Source organism: Sipha flava, unplaced genomic scaffold (assembly GCF_003268045.1).
Source record: "Sipha flava isolate LNK unplaced genomic scaffold, YSA_version1 76_pilon_pilon, whole genome shotgun sequence".
Taxonomy (NCBI): domain Eukaryota; kingdom Metazoa; phylum Arthropoda; class Insecta; order Hemiptera; family Aphididae; genus Sipha; species Sipha flava.
The window spans coordinates 3,025,462-3,051,177 of NW_020273616.1; the positions used below are offsets into that span (position 1 = coordinate 3,025,462).

The 25,716-nt window shown below is 33.4% G+C and overlaps 1 protein-coding gene across 3 annotated transcripts in view; it reads right to left on the reverse strand.

Moving 5' to 3' along the window:
- LOC112692653 (potassium voltage-gated channel protein Shab) overlaps positions 1-25,703 on the reverse strand; it is a 43,272-nt gene extending 17,569 nt beyond the window's left edge. For 2 of the 3 annotated variants that reach the window (XR_003149423.1, XM_025567383.1), the window contains exons 1-6: positions 25,113-25,703; positions 21,847-22,131; positions 12,863-13,715; positions 12,550-12,597; positions 7,456-7,628; positions 4,481-4,561 (exon numbers count right to left, since the gene is read on the reverse strand). Coding sequence is in view for 2 of the 3 variants with exons in the window: in XM_025567383.1 (XP_025423168.1) it covers positions 4,481-4,561; positions 7,456-7,628; positions 12,550-12,597; positions 12,863-13,715; positions 21,847-22,131; positions 25,113-25,586 (1,914 nt within the window). In the remaining variant the exon portion in view is untranslated. The remainder of the gene's footprint in view (positions 1-4,480; positions 4,562-7,455; positions 7,629-12,549; positions 12,598-12,862; positions 13,716-21,846; positions 22,132-25,112) is intronic. The other variant, XM_025567385.1, reaches the window with a different exon arrangement.
- Between the last annotated feature and the right edge of the window lie 13 nt (positions 25,704-25,716).

Here is a 25,716-nt window from a genome sequence, read left to right on the forward strand (position 1 = left end):
ACAAAAGTGGATTTAGTTAACTAAAAATAATAATATTAAATCATGCAAGTCTAATAGATCAGTGACTAATAATAAACTATCAGTGCTGTACAATTATGCTTTTCTATCCATGGACTTTTTTTCGATCAAGTTTTCCGGTACGATTGACGTTGCACAATCGATAATAGTTCATTAAACTTAACGATAAATTTATTAGCCGGTTAACTGGGGATTTCACTAAATGTTTTGTAAAACTGATGAACGATTTTTTCAAAGGTGCTTGCGGAAGAACTATAACTATAACTACCGTTATAAAAATCAATCTCAAAGTGTAATATTTGATTTTTGTGAACTTTCTGTATTTCATGGTATCGGATAGGAAAACAGAAAATAGTATAACTTTCGCTGTAATGATTATTAGTTTTGAGATGCAACAATCAGAAAATGGGTTTACAGAGTTCGGCTTTTTCACTAACATGGAACGACACAACTTCGCGCTCGCCTCCATCGCATAATCATACGTAGCAGATGCACACGCGCAAAGCTGTTGAAAATAAATTATTTTATTCCTGAACGTAATTCGATCGGTTTCACGTGTTTCATAGACACGCGATTGTGATAATACCGTGTATTCAAGGTGATTTACGACCGAAGACGTACAATATTATTATATTCCCGCGATATCGGCGGCGCGTACGTTCGTTAACAACCGGTGTGACATGCATTTATCAGATGCATATTATGTTTGATTCAACGATTGTAAATATGAATTTACTTTGGTAGCGATATGTTGCCGTTCAACTTCGTTTATAATTTAATAAATCGGAAGACGCGCGCGTTGTCTTGGAGCCTCGATGTGTATGGCTGTGGTTCTGAAAACTCTATAAAATTCGGTACTCATCGCGTCCGTGAACAATGAAATTAGGGGTGGTAAGCTCTTGGACCGAGTGTGTGACAATTAAAGGTTTTCCGATCGTTTTCAACCTTTTGCGGTCTTATCGATTTTTTGTCCGTCCCTCTGTTGCACCCGAACAACGAGATTATACTAATTATTATGAGATTATGCGTGTAGCATGTGTGCATAGTGACGCGAAATAGAACTTTAGGACGTGCCGAAGGGAATCCGGAAATGTATTGAAAAAAACAAATTGAAAAAAAAAAAAAAAAAAAGAAAAGAATTGTTGGACTTCAAACGTGCGTACCAATTGTTATGATAAATAAGTACGCTTTACACCAGTAGAAATCCTGCACGGAAATTCTTCGGCGAAAATGTTGAGTCACTACAAGTTAACATTTACAAACAAGGAAACTAAATATATATTATCTCGAACGAAACAAGAAAAAAACGCCACGACCGTATTGTTATCGATGAATATATAATGACAATCGTTGTTATTAAATTCTCTTTATTGGACTTACAAGGTTCGAACTATTGACGGTTTCGAGTCAACCATCGTCATTTATCATTCGTACACAAACATTGTTTTCAAATGTTAATCAATAGACAATGCGTTCATATTTCACGAAAAAATATTATTTGTTTGGTGACGAACTTTTTGATAAACTTTTTAAATCTAAAAGTTATGAAAAATGGTAAATGCAAATTAGAAAAAAAATTCAAAGTGAAGCCGGTTGTTATCTATAGCCCAGTACTCGATTATATAATCGCTATATATACTACGCTCCGTTATAATGTAATGTGTTTGGCATATAATATGCAATTAATTTTATAATTTGATAAGTCTGGATAGCATTTTTAATAATAGCCGCCGGAAGAAAGTTAAATTAACGTGTGTAATTATTTTGTAAAAATATCTAGAAAAGGAGGCAGAGCTTTGGAATTGGAATCGATTTTTGTTTTCGACACGACAGTAATATAAAATAATGAGTAATCAATACAATGTCATGTCGCAGAAATGTATCACGACGGTTGTTGTGATAACGCGTAACTACAATGATAATACTCGTAACAATAATAATACTAATAATCTGCGTAAATCATCCATATAAATTTATAATTATATATTTGTGAAATCAACTCTTTTTAAGCTCATTTGCCATAGATTATTCACTAGAATTAGATTACTCACTACAATTCATTCGTAGAATTGTTAATTTTCGCGTTGTTGTTTCGCGTAGGTTGTGATTAATTCCTTTTTTTTCTCGTTTTAATATTTTGTCCCTCATTTTCCGTGTACCGTTGAAGAAATAACAATGGGTGAAAACGCAAAAATCGGAAATCTCGTGCAAAACGTAATTTTACATCAGTCAAATAAACGCTGTAGAGTGCGTAACATTATAAAATTATTACGACATAGTCCATGAATATATTGCATGTAAATTGATTCGATTTCAATCTAGGTTGATAGTCGGCAAGCAGCGTGCGTGAAAATTATTACTCAGTTAACAACCATGCATCAGGGATAGACTAACTTTCGGTTGGTACGGCAGGGGTGGATCTAGGGAACGACGAAAATAAGGTTCTAAAAAAGTAAACAACATTATGATTCGGGGCTTTTTGGAAAGTTTGGATGTACCAGACACGGTTGAAAATATATATATATATGTATATTTTTATTTAAATATGAAAATTTTCTATCTGTAACGTAGTAGTATGTTGTTATATACAATAAGAAAATATAAATCATGTTGTAACTAAATATATATGAATTTGAAATTAACGATATTAATATATGATTAAAATAATTTAAATATATTTTAATCTTAGTAGAAATCGGGTAACATATAATTTTAAATATGTGTCCTTTGAATTTGAACAATAAGTCTTTCCAAAATATTGGACTGAATTCATTCCTGTATATCGGTAGTTTTCGAGTAGGTATATAGTAGGACAAATGACGAATAGGGTTTGTTGGATTTGAAATTATAGGTGACTACGAAAATAATAGACCTATGAAACTTTACAAATCCAGTAGGTATCAATATTGTTCAGATAAATAATAAACAACAGACCAGTGAACTTGTTATCGACATTGATAATAAAAGTGTGTATTTGTTCTTATGTTCGCTATAGTTATCAAGAAAATAATAAATTCTAATAAAAACTGTTTATTAATCTCTCTCTCTATATATATATATAAAATTTCATATTAGACTATGAGTAATTAATACAACTATATATTGTAAAATTACTCGTTTGATAATATCAAAATAAGAAGATTGTCAATAAAACAATGGGTATTAATTGTATGAAACTCAAATTATTTTTACATTTTTACATGTACAATTTATAATGTGTTTAATTTATAGGTATTACGTCTCGCATTTCATATAATTACCATTCTACAGTTATTATTTTTGAGTGATTCATTCTATATGTCTCGAAAAATATTAATCTTATTAGAATAACCTGTGTTTTGTGTAACGAATCAGCGATACTTATTGTTAATGTGGACAAGGTTATAAATACAATTTATTCATAGTTTCTACATAACCCGAAAACATAACCGAAAAACTAAATATTATTTTATTGTAAATTATTTATTTATTTTTCGTTTTGATTATATAATAATGGAGACTTAAATGTTCTAAATTTTTTCACCAAAGAGCACATATCTTTAAGTTGGATAAAATGCCATATCTATAGAATGATTCTTTTTAAACGATTAAATTAATAACTTTTCACTACGGTATTATATCATAAAGGACTTATTGGATTGAGTGGATTGGATCAACATGGGCTTAATGTAGAGATCAACAAAAACATAAAAGAATCCCTTAAAAGAAGTATTCAATTAACTAGCATTTCAAAATTATTTGAAGTTCTCTTTGAAATATTTTCCATTGATTTTTGTAATTTTTGATTAAAATTAACATTTTTATGAAATTCCATAAATACCAACCGATTCGTTAGCACTAATAAAGTATCCTTATAATTTTGATTATCACTGTTTTAAATGAAAACAAGATAATATAAAAGTATATAAGAAGTTTTGAATATTTTCAAAAAATCCCAAAAAAAAAAATACGAGTATATAACTGATATTTCTCATGATGTACGATATTCACTAAAAACCAATAAACACTTCAATAAATATCTATATACAACATATATTATGAATTTTTATAAAAAAAAATTCGTTCCATTAAAATTAATTATTTAAATGTAGTTCAAAGTTTTAAGTAACATTCTGAATAAAATTCAAATTAATTAAAAATCAACAAAGTTGTTAATATAAAATAATGTTTATTAAATCATTAATATTTCAAAAAAATAAAATAATATTTAAATATTTATTAAAAAATTATATAATAGGTACATATTTTAATTGTGTTTTAGTTTCTGATGAATTTTATTATATTTGTGTAAACAATAATAGTACATGTATTGAGTGAATACTTGATCTAAATATATAACCAAAACTAATGATAGTATATTTTTTTATTCTACTTGCAGCTATAAAAGAAATATTAAAAGTCTACTTTTGGTTAGACTTTAAATGTTAGGAATAAACTAATCGTTAAAATGTAATTCCTGTACCTTTTGTCTACAAGAGCAACATTCAAACTCATTGAAATTTTCGTCTAATTTTTCGTTAAAACAACTCATGGTCATTTTCTCCTAGAAAAAAAACAAACAAAACAAACAACATTCATAAAAAAAATTCACGCAAAAACCAATCCAAAACGACATAAACTTATAAATATTTATTAAGCATAAAACAGTTATTCATTCTGAATAAAAATTGAGATAATTTTCAATTTAAAAGAAAAGTTAAACAAGCTAAAAACAATTTGTTTATATTTAACGAAAAAATGTAAGTTGAAGATTACACACAAACATACCAATGCCATTTTTTTAATGAATAATAATTAAACCCCCATTAAATTAATGAGATATCATGTGTCAATAATTTTTCTTCTTCACTCTTTGATATTTTCATTTTATTTTTAAAAAATGTCGGTTTATCTCTTTATGTTATAATAATAAACCATAGAACTTCAAGTATATTTAAAATATTTTTATTAGATTTATATGTAATGTTCATCATTTGAATAATTATAGTTATTTTTCAGTTAAATATTGAGGTTTTATCCATGAATTATAAATATACGAATTACATTTTCAATCATTTTTAATTATAAGATTATAACATAATATGTTAAAAATATATTTTTTAAGTACTTTGTTTGATATTATTTTATAAAACATTTGTAAATTTACATATTTACATAAAATACATTATGTTACCAAATAATTTTGTACTATAACTTACAATATATTAATTATTATATCACTTCTTTAAGAATACATGTTATTAAAAAATATTTACATATATTTATTATATTATTTTAGAAGGCATATTAAATAGTTGATATCAATGCTATTTTATGAATTTTACATTAATAATGTGTTGTTATCATAAATTAATATGCATGTTTTTATAAACTTTTTTTACAAATATTTATAATTTATAAAAGTATCTTTATTATATTTGTATGTTAAGTAAACATTTACCATTTAATAAAAAAATAATTGAAAATACCTAATTTTCATCTTTCAAACAAAACGGGTGATAAAATTATTTTTATTTTATAATAATGTATGTGTATTATATTATGATGTTAAGGAAACATTATTTTTGACAAATAACATTTTATCAATTATGAAATAGTGTTAAAATAAAAAGAAGCGAATTTTCCAACTCCAGCGGCAAGCATTATATAACAAATTATCATATTTAAATAAAATAAATAGCTTTTTATTTTATTTTATACATACCATTTCACGAAATTAAATTAATTATTATTACATTATTTGACGTATTAAAGTTTATACCGTAGTTTTTATTAAGAAAAAGAAAAATATTAGTACCGTTTGCGAAAACATAAAAAAAAAGTCAAGCAATGCAATGTGCGAAATTGTTAAATATCTACAGTACTGTATTATTCTTTTATATATTATATCTGTATATTATTTATTTTAAAAGGTCTGTTTATTCTTTTGTTATCTATACCTTTGTCAATAATTAAAATCGATTAACTTTCATATAATTATGCACAAATATAAAATAATCAGAATTATCAAACTTCAACGGCATTAAGTTGTCAAATCAGTTTTTTTTTTTGATTTTGTATATAATTAATTGCTTTGTATTTTTTTTTATTTTTTTATTTATATATATATACAAAACTTGACAAATGATTGTCTTTGAAAAGTATTTCAACTGTTTGGTATTCGAAACGAATAAATTGAATAGATTCACGAACTTATCGATTATTTCCCCGCGTCCGTACTATTAATCTTAAACGTCAAAAGAAAAAATAAATAATAACTGAAATAAAAAAGTTTTAAGTAAGTAAAAATTTTTTCCCTACGCGTATTATACTGGTAAATTTACAATTGACTTTAATTTTATGTGATCGGATTTGATTTATAAAATACATCGAAAACAATACGAAGCGTTATGAGTACGGATATAACGGCACAGCTATTGTGTATGACAACAAAGAGCAAATGTTTTATGACACGTACTTCAGTTTTTTTTTCTAACTGACCAGGATTTTATGAATTCTGTTTCTAACGAAGTGTTCGGATGAGAAGAGACGGTATTTATAAGCAATGGACAAAAGAGTCAACCAGTGGTTTTGTGTGCGCACGATATCCCACATCGAGGGTTTGTCATATTTTCGCCCAGCTTTTTGACAATCGGAAAAAAAAAATTATAACGAAACATTACCAAACAGTTTTAACAAGGTCGGATCGTTGCCGGAGAATATTTGAATAAAATAAACCGTTGATCCTAACCCAACTTGACGACTACACATCGAGAATAAAACAGACGGATTCGCTTTGGGCTAACGAAGAAAAATAAATGCGACTCGTTTTTTCGACTGTGCACTTTAAGGGCGGACTAATTATACCGTTCAAAATAATCGACGTTAGTGATTCGATGGAGAGGCATGCACTCATCGTATCGATTTCGACCGTTATCGATCACGTTTGACAACGGATTATTTTTTTGTGCGATCCGTTTAGCGGTCAGCGTCGCACCGATTAATTCACGCGCAAGAACAATAGCTGTTCAACCTTATGAGTACGTCACGCCCGTATGTGTCGTCTCCGTCCGACACACGTACAACATAGCGAACGCAATGAAGTTAGCTTTAATGTTAGAGGTTAAACTGACCCACAATCGAACTTTAAGGGAAGAACGTTATCTGCGTTCCACCGGTCGGTTTTTTCCGACGTATTAATTTTTATTTTTTTTAGCGGGTTAAGATGGTCTTTTAATCGTTACATTTCACGTACTCGTAACACTCGTAACAGTTAAAATGGGGGGGGGGGGGAAACCCAATCACGCGCGGGTGTGGCGTACTCTTAAACGCGACGTTGGGACGTGGTCTTCCGAACAGGACTCCCACCCCCGCGAACGTGCGGTGGTTCCAAGACGAACCGTTAACGCGATCGGTGCGATCGGTGCCTCCGGTGCGGAGGTGGTGGCGTGTACTCACCGAGCTCTCGAACGGCTTCCCGAACGAGTTGGCGTTCTGCTCCGGGTTATCGATGTCCAACAGCGTCTGGTGTTCCGGTTTCGGCGGTGCGGCACCGCGCGCCGGCGCCGGGTTCAACGGTGCCGTCTCGCTGCCGCTGCTCGTCCCGTCGTACTGCGAATAATTGCTGCCCACTGTTCGGACACACGCGCGCGCGCACACGTTTAGCACGAGCTCTCGGCCGTTGATCGGTCCGTCCGTTCGCGGTCGATCGGAACGTCATCGTTGTTATCGCCCCCGAAAACGTGTATCATCATGATGTATAAGAAGTACACGTAGATATTTACGGTCGACAAACGAAATATTTAAATTTTAATCGGGGGATTCACCGTGTCCACGTGCAAAACGATTTAACGGACCGTTGAATCAAACGTATACGTGTTTTGAAAATTACCTTCGATTCGCGTTTGACAGTAAAACTTTGCGATTCGTATCATATTTTAAACCACCCATATGAAATGTTTCCAATGTTTGTTCAGTTTTTGTAGTTCGTGAACTAGTGAGGATCGAATATTACGAACGGGATATTCCATTATTAATATCGTGCATATATTTCTTTTAGTCCCAAACTCGTGTAAGGTAAGATTTCCTACGGTTCAAATCATTTTTTAATTATTCTTGTTGAAATGGACGACACTAAGTTTTAGAAAAATCGTCTATACTTAATAGAACTTTCGTTTAAGGGGAAACGATTTTAAATCGTGCTCGACAAATTTATTGGAATTAGGTTTTGATTTTTTTGTAGTCAAATCAATAAAATATGAAGGTAATTTAAGGAAAATGTGTATACATTTGTAATTAACGGTTGAAATCGTTTAAAAATATGAAATATTAACAATAAATGATGTCGACAGAAGAAAATTGTAATTAATTAACATATATTTTTTATTATATTGGCTATATTTTACTGTACAGCGATAACAACAGAATTGTGATGTGGTGTTCTAATCGACTGCGTACAGACAGACCCAATAGCGATAGCGGTTTTCGACTTGTGGTGCCGACGACTCGGGTCCAGGAAAATAAAAAATATAACGATTCGCGTCACGTCGCGTTTTACACGCGAACGTTGCGCGTGGAACATCTGATTAGCAGTCCCTATTTTTCATAAAAATTTGTACTACACATTTTTAAATATTCAATATATTTAATACAAAGATTCCCTCTACTCCCTTCCATGTGATTATAATTTTTAGTATAATGTCAACTATAATTTGTAGCAATAGTTCTTTTTTGTTAATCAAATTGTACATTATAATTAGGTAAACTAAAAACCAATCTGTTATTATTTTTTAAACTGAAAATATACTTTTGCCTGGTATAAATCTGAAAACTATTTACAAATTATTTATTTTAATGTGGGATATATAATTTAAAATGTAATAGAATATTTAAGTTCTCATCAACTATCTAGCTTAAACTGGCTTCCCAAAAAACGTGTTCATGGTAGTCTTATTAATTAGTGTTTAGTAGGTACACACTTCTCGAATCCGTAGTGCACACTTGCAGTTTCTGACTACACATTTTGTATCGGGGTTCACTAAAAATATAGGGACTACCGATTGGAAATCAACGAGTCACAATGGTTCACGATCGTATTATTTTCCTGGACGGAGTCGTTCGGAAAATCGTTCGCGTTTAACAAACCGAAAAGCGTCAAGAAACACGCGTACGGGTACGGTGTACAGTGGTCGCCGCCTTAATGGACCAACGGTTAATCGAATCATTCGTCCGTTGGACCCGAACGCGATTTGCGCGTATACCGGATACGTAGAAACCTATTGATTTGTTGGACCCGCTGCACCGGTCAATGGGGGAGCCGTTTAACAATGCGTTAGATAAAGAAAACAGAACAAACATCGACGAAAGTTTAAGATGTACCGGTACCACGTTGATATCGTAGTGATATATAGCGACTAAATTATATTTCCGCGGTTCCAGAGCGATTGAAAGTTGGTTTTAAGACCCGCCGGCGTAGGTATTGGCCGAACTTTATGATAGACCGAAGAACATTGACGAACATGTTCAAAATTACTGAAGTTTTGACCGGGGAAGACATCTGTGGCGAAATACAGTGAAAACGATGAAAGAAGAATGACACTTTTGTTAGTGAAGAAGACGAATACGAACCTGATAAGAAATCACTATAGACTAGCAGCACTTCGGATTCTGCGCTGAGAGATTCAGCAATAAGACGGTTCTAACGCGTTTGAGCAACATACAGTCTACGAGGGTATGATAATAAAAATTACTGAACACGGGAAAACTTAATGAACTTAGTTTAGTTATATATCAAAAATAAATTATGGACAAATTGTTATTTAAATTAAATACACTTTTACATTATTTTCATTATTGTACATTAATTTTGATCTCGATAAATATTTTAAAGTTATTTCAATTTTTGCCCATTTGTATTATTTTCTTAAGGACCTTTCACTTTATTGAATCATTTGGTTTATTCACTCAAATGTTCTGGTCTCAAAGCGAGTTTAATAAGCGGCGACCACTTTATATACATATATATATATATGTGGTATGTGTTTGTGTGTATAAAGTACCACCGTTGTTATGGATCGCTTTTCATATAGACGCGTTTATTATTCATAATGTGTGGGTGGATAAAAGCTGGTTTTACGGTGAAAAGTTGAACTTAAATGTTTTTGATGGATGTGGAATTCATTAAGATTTCCTCACTCCTGACTACACATTATATTGATTTTTAATTTGAGCTCCAAACAAAGTTCTCAGTGTTTTAGTGTCGTAATAATAGCCGTCAGTTTTAAAGCGTTCCATGTAAATAAGTTATATGATTTTCGTGAAAATCTATGGAAAACAATCACCGGAGTTAAGGTAAACCTTTCAATGCATTTCACAGCAATGTATAAATAACTTCAAAAGTCAGACCTCTATTGATTGTTGCGTAATATCGAAACGTATTCAAAAACACTCACTTGTACTGCTGAATAGTGTAGGCCGGTCTCAATTATAATCGAGTATAAAGTCGTGAATACTTTACTTTTGTAAGTCAGAAAGTTCTAGTTAATCGTGTTGTACATGGGCTGTTTTTAATAAATGTTTTTGACACTTTTGAAACGAATAAAATGTTGAATATTTAAAAAATGGATATAATGCTTTTTGATCAGATGCTTTCAAAATGAACGTTTTGTACATAACATTTAGAGCTGGCAGTATCTTCGATTTATCGGCAATTACCAGTATTTAAAAAATGCCGGTATTCGGTATAAGTCTAAGAGAATATTAGTATACCGTGATTTGGTAATTAACGTTGTTACCGAAAATACCCTCAATTATAGCAGTTATACAAAATGTTAATACAATAATACATGACAAAATTTATTTTTATTTTTTAGTTTATTATTATTATTTTTGTAAGAATATGATACAGGTAATACGGATTACAAGTAATATTATTATATAATACAAGTCACGATATTTGAAGTGTATTAATCTCTTAAGTAATTATCAAAAATACTTTATAACCGGTAATATCTTAGATACCGGAAGTAATCGAATACCAGATGCCGGTATCAACATTTATAATACCGCCATCCCAAATAAAATGTCTGTAGGTGACGACAGCATTTCGAAAATACGCATTTTAAGCTCATATACGCCATACTCGTTTGTATTAAAACGCAATAATCTCGAGAAACAACGTCTAAATCATCGTCGTCACTTTTGGTTTGCTATTGTGTCGACGAGGCGTTTTCTCGTGAATGGTGTACGAGACAAAACATAATATTACACAGTATCCGAAATAATGAAGAAATTAATGTAAAAAACGTTCAGGAAGTTGTAGGTACTCGACGAGTACATCGAATTGTATAACATTATATAATATGTATTATTATACATTACATTGCCACATTACGCCGTTTGCTTTGTGTCATAATTGTGCTTTGTCGACCATCATATTGGCAAACACGCTAGTGGCAAACAATAATAATAAAAAAAAAATGTCAAACGCGCACTAGTTGAGATGTTTTTTCCTGGTCACGGCGTGTATGATATTATTTAACGATTTAAATAAAATTCAAACGTACGTTTTTTGCGGTATATTTATCGATATTTAATCGGAATAAAAAAAAATTAAGATAATAGCATAATACTATTGAAATAATGTAACAATCAAGCTTCGTAGATTGGTATGTAATAAAAATATATTTTTATGTTTCATCAGAGATTTTTTTTTCAATACGATAAGGAAACACGGTATTTTCGTTTTACCAAAGTAGTTATTTTAGCGTACGTATCTTATATGGTTTACGTTTAAAAAAAAAAGAAAAAAAAAGAATACAAATATGACATCATTTTAAATTTACTAAAAATGAAAATACAAGAAAACAAAAAAGTAAATATAATAAAAGCCTAAAATATCCTTTCAATGGTGAAACATTAACCATTAAAACAACCATTAAAAGAATCAATTGAATCATGAGTATTTAACAATTCGATTTGGCTTGAAAATAATAGTTTGATTAGTTTGATCAATGTTTTTATGATCAGTAGCTAGTTAATGATCAATGTATAGTTAAAAGAAGTTGAATCGTTGTTAAAAAAAAAAAAATAATATTTATTTCAGAAAGCTAGAAATGGTTTTAGTAGAAAGTCGATTAACCACAAAATTCCAGGATTTGTTTTATGTGTTTTTTCGTTAAACTATAATATAAGAAATGTAAACATGACGTTTTAAAAGTACCTTCGTCTGTATTCGATAACAACAATCAATAGATGGTCTATAATATTTTTTGCGATGAACCAACAGTCAGAAAAAAATTACAGCACACATAATACTGTATAAAACTATTGTTACTAGACTCGATCTGTACGTACAAATAAAATACGCTTTAAAACTTTTGGCAAATCGAAGGTACAGACAATATTCAGTTCGATAATAGCTATGGCGCGTTGGACAAATTATCGACGGTAAAAGTATTTCGTTGTTTGGATGTAGATAAAATTTTTTTCTTCCTGTCCCCCGTCTCTGTGTTACAATTATCGCGCTAAGCAAATCAATTAAAATCAACTCACCGTGCGATCGTAGCGAGTTCTGTTTGGACAGCTTCGGGATGTCGCTCTCTGAAAATCGACTAAAATGTTAAACTCGTTCCCAACACGTACAAGAAACATTTATTTTTATTATTTTATAGCACAGCATATAATGATATTATACGAAAATATGATGCCGTCGTTCTTACCGAAGTGCGCGCACCATATTGGTCTGGGCCTACCGGAAGAAGCCGAGAATCGAGATCGAGGACGAGGACGGTAACTCAAGATCGAGGATCTTCGGGCAACGAGAGAGAGAGAGAATTGCGCGGTCCGACTCCGTGACAACACTTACCGTTGTCGACGATCACGTCGATCAGGTCCATGCTCTTGGCAAACGCGTCCCGCAGGTTGACGTGGTGGAAGGACACAATGCTGCCCTCGCGTTTGGCGCGCTCCAGCGCCTCGCGTCGTTTCAACGCCTTCTCGCGTCGCATTTGGTTTTTATAGAACTCGGCAAAATTGTTAACGATAATCGGAATGGGCAGCGCAACGACCAGCACGCCACAGACACAACAGACGCCGCCGATGACCTTGCCGAGCGCGGTGGTCGGGTATATGTCGCCGTAGCCCACCGTGGTCATGGTGATGCCGGCCCACCAGAACGTCTCCGGTATGGACAAGAACTTGGTGCCGGGCTCCTCCTTCTCGGCGAAGTACGCCAGGCTGGAGAATATTAGCACGCCCATGGCCAGGAATAGCATGAGCAGGCCTAGCTCCTTGTACGAATTGCGCAACGTGAACCCGAGGCTCTGGAGCCCGGTGGAGTGTCGGGCCAGCTTGAGGATGCGCAGTATGCGCATGATCCGGAATATCTGTATGACGCGGCGCACGTCGTCGAACTGGTGCGTGTCCGTCTTGTCGGTCTCGGCCACCAATATCAGCGACACGTAGTACGGCAGTATGGCCAGCAGGTCGATCACGTTTAGGCCGCCCTTGAAGAACTTCCACTTGTTGGGTGACGCGCTGAACCGCAGCAGGTACTCGAGCGTGAACCACGTGATGCACACCAGCTCCACCATGGCGAACAGCGGGTTGTCCTGGAACACGCCCTTCGACTCGTCTTTCACCTGCATCGCCGGTATCGTGTTCAGCGTCAGCGCCACAGTCGACATAATGATGAACAGTATCGAGATCACGGCTATCACCTGCGGTCACAAACAATCCCGTTTCGACCCCGGTCAGATTCGTCGTCACTCGTCGTCGTCTCGCAAAGGCACTTGTGCGCTGCGCAGCCATACCCACGCGTCCTCGTACGTGCGCACACGTACACGTTCAAGCGCGCGCATGCTGGGCCTTCTTTACCACGTACGGACGTGCGGTAGGGTTGCTGCGTTGCTGTTATATGTACATATAGATGTCGGTCCACGGCGGCGACGGCGGCAGTACCGTGTCCGAGCGGGCTTTATGTCCAACGTGGCCACCGATAAAGTTAGTTAGGTGTTATTCGCGAGAACTATGATTTCTTAAGGTACCGAATTACAGCACTAAAAGTTGTTAACTGTTGTTATTTCCACTCCAGACAGCAAATACCAGACGACCGAAAATATTTAAAAAAAAACGCTTACCGCGTAAGTCAACGGTTTTCGATATGATTCCCCGTATATTTTACTCGGTGGAAAATCGTTTCCGCGATCAAATATTAAGAACTAGAGCTCGGGGGCGACACTCAAAACCACGAAAACAAAAATCGCGAAATGTTATAACAACAAAACCAATAATCGAGCAGGACATTGATAATATTTTCTCTAGTCGAATAGCACAGTTCAGTAGTACGAAAATAATGTATCGTAATGTGACGTTTAGTCGTAGTCCTGCTACTTGTTGTATCTGCTGACTTGGATAGAATCAATTTTAAAAATATTTACAAGATAAGAACATTCGAATACTATATAAGTATTTTTCAAATACTATTTCCCAGATGTACCTACATTTGTTTCAACATTTTATTGACATTATAATTTTATTGTTGTTGGCCGTTGGCTGTTTATACAAAATTGGATAACAACAATTCCGTCTCACTAAAAATAATATAAACAATAACATAAATGGAATATTATGTAACTTCTCATGTACGAGTACAAAAGCAATTTATATGAAAGAAATATTGTGAAATTATTTAAAAAGGCGATTTGTTCAAAAAGTATTTGGAATAACTACTGTATTTAGAATACTTATAAAAATTATTCAAAATACTGTTTTCAATACTTTCAATAAAAAATATTTCAAAAGTATTGGTAATGCTAAAAAATATTTGAATACAATATTCCGAATACTACTCAAGCTATTTATCAAGTGTGTATGATATCTGTTATATCTAAGTCATTACATTACTTCGTAAAAGACACTTGTTATACAAGATATGTAATATAAGAACAAAAGTAAATTGAAGTATAGTGGTTATTTTTATAGGTTTGACAAAACGTATCAAAATATTAACAGTTATAGATTTAATGACGAACAATTTTGTTCACGTTTTAGTATTAAAATCAAAACATTATAAAAGGCCAAGAGAGTATAACCATACGTCATCTAATCTAAATATTGAACGTCAAGTTTGTATAGTTAGAATGAAAATTATAACAATAATTATACTAATAATATTTTTAATTAATATTTTATATAAATATAATCTAATAAAAATAAATGCATTTGCATATATAAATAAAAAATAGATTGCTATTATTGTTTTCGCTGTTCAAACATTTCGTTATTTATTTGGGAGTAGCCGAATTGGTTCCTATTTGGCAAAATTGGTTCCCGTTTGAAAAAGGTATTTCATTAAGTATAACCGAATTGGTTTCCGTTTGAAAAAAGTATTTTATTAGGTATAGCCGAATTGATTCTCGTTTGTTTACAGGAAAAATATTGAAAATTTTAATTTTTAACACAATTTACCTACATTATTAAAAATTAAAATTCAGCAGGCTAGTGTATAGAAGAGAAAAAACAAAATTTTAAAAGCTTTAAATATATATTATCATATATCGATAAGAACCAATTCGGCATATGGGTTTGGAGTTATGGAACCAATTCAGTACCAGCCATTTATTTTTCGCGATTTTGACACGCACTCATCGCTCGGGCACCGGCTGTAACTACTTAGTATTAGTATTAGTATTAGTTAGATCGGGTTGAAAGCCCACTCCAAGGACTATATTTTTAAATATCTCTTGGATAATGTCGAAATATAAAATCACGTGCCCATACAAAGTACCCTAGATCAGAGTTGCATTGAAGATAAACGTTATTACAAACAACGGCCGTGGTTTTTAAAAATATTTATAACTACCCTGAAATGTAATATTATCAGTGGGTAATATACTTATTGAAAAACGATCTATGAGCGTATTAATATTTTGCGTTATTCTCAAAAAAAAAAAAAAAAAAATGTAAAAATCGAGTGTGTATGCAGAGAGCGGAACATTTCTCGTTCGAAAAACTATCTCAGGTTAGAGAAATGATAATGTTCCGGTCTCAGTTAAGGTTGTCTTTGTTTTCGATCGCGCGTATATATTTATACGTTATAAGATTCCCCCTCCCCCCCGTTTACAATGATGCCGGTTGTAGTGGCGTCCGGAGGGATTAACGCGGACATTCGGACCTCTCTGTATATTGTTGCAGTGCAGTGGAAAAAACAACCGACGCGCCATTTAACGAATTCGCCAATACGAATACTATGTCGTTCGTTGTGTACGATCTGTTTTCGGTTGGCCCGTCGGGTGTCGTTATAAACGATTTCCACAGCGTACAGGTATCGTCACATTAACGTATCTCCTTCCGCCACCGCCACCGCCGTCACCGTTTTCTGCGGTTCGCGTGCTACTATGGCGTTCTCGCACATAATCGATAATAGCAAGCAACTGCCCTCCGTTTTGTGGAAATAGGTCCGTACATACACATATACACACACACACACACACACACACACACACACATATATATATATTAACAGGGAGATTTTTTTTTTCTAAACATGCTTACCCCTTTTTTATCGCTTTATGTAGTATTATAATTTGAATTTATTGGAAAATGAATGTGTACTATAAAACTATAATATTTTCCATTTAATAGAAATTGTTTTTCAAATTAGTACATCGTTTTTTCCACGCAAATGATTCAGTTAAATTTTCTGAAATTTTTGATGTAACACAAATTAAAATTCGGACAACTACATTGAGAGTTATTCATATTTTTCAGTGACTTGCTATAATTTCTTTAATATATACAAGAAAATTATTATTAATTTATGATAGTATAGGAAATATAATTTATTATTTTATTTAATCGCTATTATGGTTAAAATTTTGAAATTATGCGGTTTAAATGTAAATCCTTATTACAAAACGCTTATTAAAATATTAAAAGGAAAATTATTTTAAATTTATGTATACAATTTTAAATTTTAATTATTCCGAATATAACAGTATGTACAAATATTGATTATGATACATCAATTTATCTATAAAATATAATTGAAAAATGATATATGTAACAAATATGGTGTTCCCATTTAGAAAAAAAAGTTCATAATGCCTCAGGGTATTGATTTTAATAAGTACAAAAAATGTATATATATCTTAAAATATAGTTATTATTGGTAAACATAGGTTTACCGTAAATCAAAAAATGAAAAAGTACAAAGTTAAAGCATAAAAAAGGGTGAGCATGCTTAAAAAATCACCCTGTATATTTTATTGAACATGATGTGTGTGTATGTGTAAGTGTATGTGTGTGTTTGTGTGTGAGTGTATGCGTGCGCACGTGTTATTACGGGTACCCGCGTAAAATGAGTTCACACTGGTCAACGAAAGTTCAGTACATAATTGTTTTGGTTTTAATTAAACAAGAATAGTTTTTTATGGTCGATAAATGTGCAATATTTTAAATTAATCGCACGACATTATAATTGTCTTGTACTGGAACCGTATACTATGATAATTTATGTAATACATGTGCTATCTTGCTGATTTTACAGTTGGCAGATACATGGACGATTTACATAGAGTTGCTATATAACATTTCAACGAGTGGTTTTATGGATTCGAATTTTTTCGTCCGCATCGGTTTTAAAATAATGTAAGGCTACCTGAAGGAACCTGCCAGGTTTATTTTTCTTTTGAAAATATGTGTTTTTACCGTTTATTAACTATTTCATTTATTTCTTTAGTTAATTAAACTGTGTTCCGAAAGTTAATGAAAAAATTCCGATATCGAAATTATACTACATAGTAGTATCGAGATATTGTTGTTTTCACAAATATCCTAGTAGTACAATTTTACTTTTGTAGTAATGGATAATATTTTGTTTTCGTTAGTCACACATAGTATTATTACATGAAATAGTTTAACATCTGTTGTTTGCATTAAGCGCTGTGTAGTAAATAAATCATTAATCACGTGCTTTTGAAGAAATACAAGCGATTTCGATGGAAAGCAACAGCATTTTATGTATACAAATGAACTAACGCTGACCAGTTAAACTGTAATTTGAATTCGAGCTTATAATAAAATATTTGTATTGTGCCATTTCTCAATAGCTTTCTAATTGTAAAAACATACTGAACAATTTACGTCACCTTTCCATGATCTTTGAAATGACCACTGTGGGTTTGCCATCGGTTTTAATCTTACGCGTAACATGTCTTTTTTAATTGGTTTAATGTTTTTCAAATGATAAGATTCGAACAATAACCTGACAACGAATTATTGAATATCCTAAACTGTGCATAAATTACCCTGTTTTTGGTAAACTGCATTTCGGTTATAATTTATAAATGAACACTTTATTGAATTATTGTGATATAAATATTGATAGTTATCACAATATGCAATACTGGTCAAGAAAATTTAATAGAAATTCAAATAGAAACATATAATAAAGTAGTTAAAATGAACATTTTAAACATTATAATTCTAAATGAAAAGAAAATCATGAACAATTAAAAAGTTTAATTTAGTAGTGGTGAACAAGGCCGTATCTAGAAATTTTTTTCTAGGGGTCTAAAACATGTATATTATAATTTTATTGAATTTAGATTTTAACTTTTGATATTTGGTTAAAAATAAAACGGAAAAAGATTTAATCTTCTTTTATTAAAATTAATATCATATTTTCATATGATATTATGATATAAAATTAAAAGCAGTCAATGTTTAATTGGAACTTTAGTCGTTTTTTGGCTGAAAATATTTATGTTGGTATTAAAAATGAATAATTATTTTAGAGATTCGTAAAATATTGAAGAAATATCGGGTGGGGGGGGTCCAGATACCCTGGACCCTCCTCCCCTGATACGGCCTTGGCGGTGAAACACCAATTGATCAATATGTTAGTGCTTGTTATAATTTAAACATTTAAAATTATAATTATTTTTATTTTTTATATGGCTGTAACAAACTAAATATTAATTTAAGATATTTCGTAATTTTGCTGTTAAAAATTATTCACTTGATAAAAACTCGGGCACAGTTTACCTACACGTCCGATTTTGTATTTAACTATTTAACTTGTATATAACTGTGCGTTGAACGTAGTTTACAATCACCGGAAGTATTATCATAAAATGTAGAAATTTATCTCTGTTGATGCGTGAGTGGATGTTGAACACCATTGGTAATTAAAGTTTTGCGATCGTAAGTATACAAAGTTTACGAATAAATATCGCACGCGGCGACTTACATAATGTTGGACATTCAAAATGCATGTAATCTAATATTAATAATCTGGGAAATAATAAATAGAATATTTAATAAAAAAAATATAATATAAAAATAGAAAATAGAAAAATAAATTTTCATGTTACGCGTAAGACAAAAAGATACGCGACAACCTTAAATGTTGTGGCCTTTCAATTGTAATATCGTTAACCTAGGCAATAGTTTTAATTGGTCCCTAGTGAATAGGGGATACAACGCTGAAAAGCTATATCATTAAATGTAACTATACGTTTAGTTCGTTTTAATTTGCTCCCCATTGTCGGCGGTCCACCATAAGTAAAAACAAACGTTTTTAAAATAATAATAATTATTGTTGTTATTGGTGTACTTGAAAGTAACCCGAATATGTTATAGGTACACAAAATGTACGCGTGTAATGTTAACAAGGCTAAAAATACTGTACTCCAATAACTAACTCCACTAAAGATTGTTTATTATACTGTTTACGTTTTGTGTCTCTCGGTCTTCTAAAATCTGGACTTCTTATACTTTTGCACTCGTTGCACGTGTAAACATAAGACGGTTCAGACATAATATTTGATATCCCGAGGCAAACAACGCACAGTAAAATATGTTTTCTTTGATATTATGTACGAGAAATGACTTTAATGTGGCACTTAATAAATATTAATAAAATTATTTCCCTTCTTGACATTGATAAGATCAAATAATTGCGTGTAATAATGCTGATAAATGTTTATTTTAAAAGCGGAGAGGAGTTAATTAACAGGCTTAGTTCGGATAAATAAAGTGAAATTAAAAATCTAGAATTTAAACGTAAAGCATTAAATTTAATGAGATTATTCAAAAATGTTTATCGTTGTATTATAGGATTACATGAAAAAAATATATATATAAACAAATAAATGAAAAATAATTTTATTGAGATGTTAGATTTATATTGGTTGTATATAATAATAAAATAAATAAATTCGAACCAATAGGCGCAGTTCGTCAGTTGTGTAGTGTTTATTAATATGAATGGTTATAATAAAGTATTAAATTATGGATGAAGTAATAGTTATTAAATGCTTGCAAATCAATGGTTTTTATGAATATGATAATTATATTGATATTTCGAATAATTCAATAGCTTTAATACGTTATTTTCTTAATTTACGTACAATAAAATTAAGAAAAAATGGTCAAAATATTTTAATAAATAAGTTAAAAATATTAGACTAAAATAAATAATGAATCTTTTTTAATTTACTTAATTTTGTTTTAATAAAAATAAAATGTAAATTAATTATTAAGGTCTTTTGCGAAAAAATGATAAATAATTCATTAACCTTATAATTATGTTTCCTATAGATTTGATAGGATCAGTTAAAATATTGATGGTCAACTGACCATATCTTGATATATATATTGACGGTTTATGTGATATCTCGTTTAAATTAGTATTTTGATACAAAAAAAAAATGATCTAAAACTTTATCGATCATGCAGTAGCCTGGATTTTCCACGACATGTACACATTAACAAAGATAACAAACTACCATATAGCGTTCCTTGACGATTAAATCAAAAAATCCATAAAGGTTTCGAAAAGTGTAGACCCTCCGTTATGATGATGCATATTTTGTATGTTTAATAAATACTGTAATAAACGTCAAGTGAATATATCCATGCCATTTGAATATTATAACTATTATTATTTTATATAGGCCAACGATGTTACAATAATCTGATGAAAATCATCGAAAGGTGTGTAAATATATAAAAAAAAAACAAAAAAAACCTTGAAATAGAAAAATCAAAAGCAAAATCCACATAGAAAGCCGCAGTCTTGCCAACAAAACCAAATCAAACGCCAAAAAAACCATTCGCACACACAACATTATACGGTAAATTGTCAGTTATATTTGTCGGATGGTCGGACTAGACTTTACCGGGGACAGGAGTCGGGGTCGGGAAGTCAATCGCGCTCACCGGATGGCTGCCCCGGCGCCGACGCGTGCCCCCGGAAAATCCGTCCACCGTTTCGTCTTTTTTCGATCAACGAATCGTTTGGTGGTCAATGGGATCAATCGGAGCCAACTGTTGATCTCTGTGACGAACAGGTTCATTGCGAACAGCACATTCCACACAAGGGTGGTATATCATTTTTGTAATAAAGTAGCTGTGTCATAATTTTAGTGTAATATAATTTTGCCGAGTTCTATATCATTTTCAGTTGTTGTTATAGGAGAAACTGCGTATGCGTCGAGAGTAGTACAGTCGGGCTGCGGTGTAAAAAAACAAATTTTTCTGCCGTAATAAAAGAAGCCTCGTGCAACAATTCCCTGTTAACACACTCGGAAAAAGAAACACAAAAATAATATTAAACGTATCAGACTAAAAAATAAAAAAAAAATAATAATAATAATAAAATAAAACAAAACGTCCACGTCCCTCAGTGCGATCGGTTGTCCGTCGCCACTGGAGGAGAGACAATTTCCATGTGTGTGGTCCGTCAAATCCAAGCGTAAACGAAAACGAAAAAGAAAACAATGCGTGTCGACGTGCCGCATGCGGCCTCACTGACCGTGACGGGCTTGCCGTCACGAGACTTACCCTTGCCGCGATGCTCGTGGTCGGTTTTTCGAGAAGATCCCACAGGATCTTTTGATAGTGCGCGCACTTTCCCTCACCGAACTCCTCCTCGTCACGCTGCCGTAACGACTCCGCCTCTTTGCGCATCTCCTCGTGCACGTGCTCTTTGCGCTGGTGGTACTTGTGCTGGCAACAAGACTCTAGGTACAGCTCGTCCACGCCCCAGTACTCCAGGTCGTCGCTGAACGCCAGCACGCACATCTCGTCGACCAGATGCAGTTTTCCCGTCCTATAGAAGTTTAGTACCTGACACGCAAACAAACAAACACACACATACACACACGCACACACATGCACACATGTATTATAATCGTTGGTCGATGGTGCAAAACGTGGTGTTATCAAACGCGCCTGCAGGATAAAATCCCGCTCAGGGCATGGTTAAAACTCTAAGGGCCAAAACAACGTGTATCTAAAAATGGATGAGAACAAAATCAAATGTCATAGAAATCGGTACTCGGGAGAATTTATAGTTTTGAGCGATATGCAGTCATGTGTAAACATTATAAACTAATAAATAAGTTTAAGATTATACATTTTAGATTATCTAAAAATATAATAAATTTTACTAAACTTCATAAATGGATCTCAATAAAATTATGTTATAATTAATATGCGTGGTATAGTTTTGAAACAAAAATTCTCAGTAGGGAAAATGGCCCCTTTGGCCCTCCCTCAGGGGGCACGCATGGGTGCTTTATCATACGGATGGTATATATGTTGCTCACGCTTAACGTCATCGTTTGTCGTTGGAGCCGACCAGCGAATTCGGTACTCACAATGGCCATCGGATCAGGTCTTACGCCGTTAAATTGAATCGAACGGATTAAAACAATTTTGCGCGTTTCCGAGACCGAGAGCTTGTGTTAAACGAACAGGAATCAGTGAAATGAAACGAGGGGTAGCGCCACGGGAAATCGAATGGAAAATGCGCAACTGTGAAGTTGAGTCGAGTTTCGTTATTGCTCGGTGGACCAGAATATTAGGTTGGATTGAAATGAAATCGTGTTCAAGTACTATCGGTTTTAACGTTACGTACCTATAGGAGGTTTCGGTTAAGCGTCAACACTTACGCGTATTGTGTTTTGAGAGCGGGGGACAAAAATAAAAAAACCTACATTTAAATAATGTTCTGCAAGTACCTATTTGACTTTCGAATGTGAGCAATATTATTTTATCGCTAAACATTTATTCGTTTCCGTTTCGAATTCGAATTTCTAAATGAAAGTCATCGAATTGTAAAATATTTCAAATCGATATGGATATCTATTTCCAGCCGCTGACTTAGAATTGCAAAGCACATAATATACTTTTTTATTCAAGTGTACGAAATAATGTAAACAACCACCATAATAATAAAAAATTCTAGGAGAGTCGGTGCAGCGTGAGATGTGTATATTATATACTATGTATTACGCAGTAGTCTTAACAGAGACGAAATTAGGCGAGAACGTGATCAGCAATACAAATTAAGGTGAGAAACGGTGTAAGGTCTGAAAACAATAGTTTGTTGAAGAGTACTCGGCACGTTATATAGGGATGGCCACACGTATATAATAATAATGTGTACAGAGTGGGCGTGTGTAGAGTATACACTGTATACGGATACCTAGCTATTGACATGAAGATGAAAAACCCGTATAATAGGGGTGGTGTTGAGTATTTTGAATAACAATGGGCCGATGATTTTATTTTTATGTGCTCGGAAATCTTATAACGCGCGCGTCGATTAGACCGTGGTTCTCGTATATCTGAAAGTTGTTTGTGAGCTGCTGTCAGAGGCAATAATATACTACGTAATTCGATGACAATAGAAAACGGCGAAAATGGTCGAGTCTATTATATTAATGAGTGGAGATTAGTAGTAATTTACATATTTTGTTAACATTTAGAATTTTTTTTTTTTTTAGACCAAGAAAAACAATATCATCCTGATGTATTACCGAGAATTGAGATTGATTGATGAATGGTATTCCTCCGATATTATCATGTAACTTGTCTCGTGCAATTTTTAAGATAAAACGAGCTCAAGTAAAAAACTATAATTTTCCCGTAACGTCTTAAGTTCATCAAAATGTTTGATTTTGACTCATCATAGACGTATGTTAATTTAATTTTATAGAAACTTTACTGTCTAGAAATGTAACTAAATGCGCCCGTGACAAACTAAGCAGATAAAAAAAAAAGTAGATTGGATTCAAGGAAAGGTGAATGATATTACTGTAACGATCTTTTAAACTTGAAAACCAATGTACTACTGCTCCTGGGAAAACGATTCTGAGCGGAAAAGGTCGGGTAGATCATTACTAGGGCTTGGATTTAAATGCATTTGCATCTTTTTTTTTGGGATGTCTTTCCAAGCTACAAATTTGTTTCAGGTACTCCGTGTTCTACCCACAAACATTTTTTGCATTTTTTGACGTTTTTAATGCATTTTTTTATATTATAGGACATTTTTGACCTATTTCTCGTATTATGACTAACTTCAGTTGATATTGAGAGGTCATTTTCAGTATATAAAAACTTATTGGCAGACAATCGTCGATCATTCAAATCCCAAAACTTAAGAGAAATACTAATCGTACAGGGCAATTCAAATATGTAATTTAATTTTTTATTCAATTTTTGATTTTAATTTTTTTTTATTTTTTGTAGTGTAATGTAAATAAATTTTTCATTTTTAATCATTTTTTAATAATAATTTGAATTTATTTAATAAATGATGCATTTTTAGGGCATTTTTTTAGAGTTTTTAGGTCATAAATGCATTTTTTTAATATTTTTAGGGCATTTAAATCCGAACCCTAATCATTACAAATGTTTGATATAGTGTTAGAGTGAGTATTACTTTTAATCGAAAATTTCAATTGCGTATAATCAACGCGAATTTCTTTAAAATATACTTAGAAAATCACGAAGTTTCTCAAAAAATGTTTATACTCGTATAAGTATCCTATTGTCGAACGTCCAGAATGGGATCCGGGATTTTTATTATTATATTTCGGTTATTCAAAAAATGATCTCCTACCGACCAGGCACCATTTCCAATCGAAAACCTCGTACGTTTGTGACGGTCGAAGCAATTCTTTAGGTCGAAACCACGTGCACGGACCAAAAATGTTTACGGAACGAATAAGATAACAACAATAGGGTTTAAAAAACACAATATTATTGTTTGCCCGACTTAGACGGTAAGAATCGCACGGAGATCAAAAGGTCATAATTACCGAGCTGAAAGATTTTGGGTGCCGGTCGAAGAAGTACTCGTTGTCGGCCAGCGAGTAATCGTCGCACAGTTCCGCGATCGCCTCGTGCGTGTTGCAGTCCCTCAGCCGGCCTAACCGGGTGTGCGGCAACCGTTCCAGCGTGCGCCACAATATCTCGTGCTTGACGCCACCTACGTTTATACACACCCTGCGGTTGAGCGCCTTGGACCGCATGATCATGAACGGCTCGGGCGGCAGCGACGACAGGGACCGGCTGTGCAGCCTCCGGTACAGCTCCTGCACCTGCGCCGGCGCGGACGGTGGTGGTTGCTTGGTGCCCGCGAATCCAATCTCCTTCTGGCCGTCTGGCTGCGCGGTGACCGCCGCGGCCGCCGCGGTCCACCGTACGGCCGCGCCGATCGGTGGTAACCGTGGGCCGCCGCCGCCGCAGCCGTTGGTTTCGAATCCGGTGACCGCATCGCGTTCCGCGGCCATCAACCGGACGCCGGACCGTCGTCGACCGTCAATCTCTCGCCACCCATTCGTCTGGCAATCGTCGTTGGATCTTTTGTTTCAGTGCTTCCACCACACTGACGACAGTATTCGGTACGCCACCACACGTTCG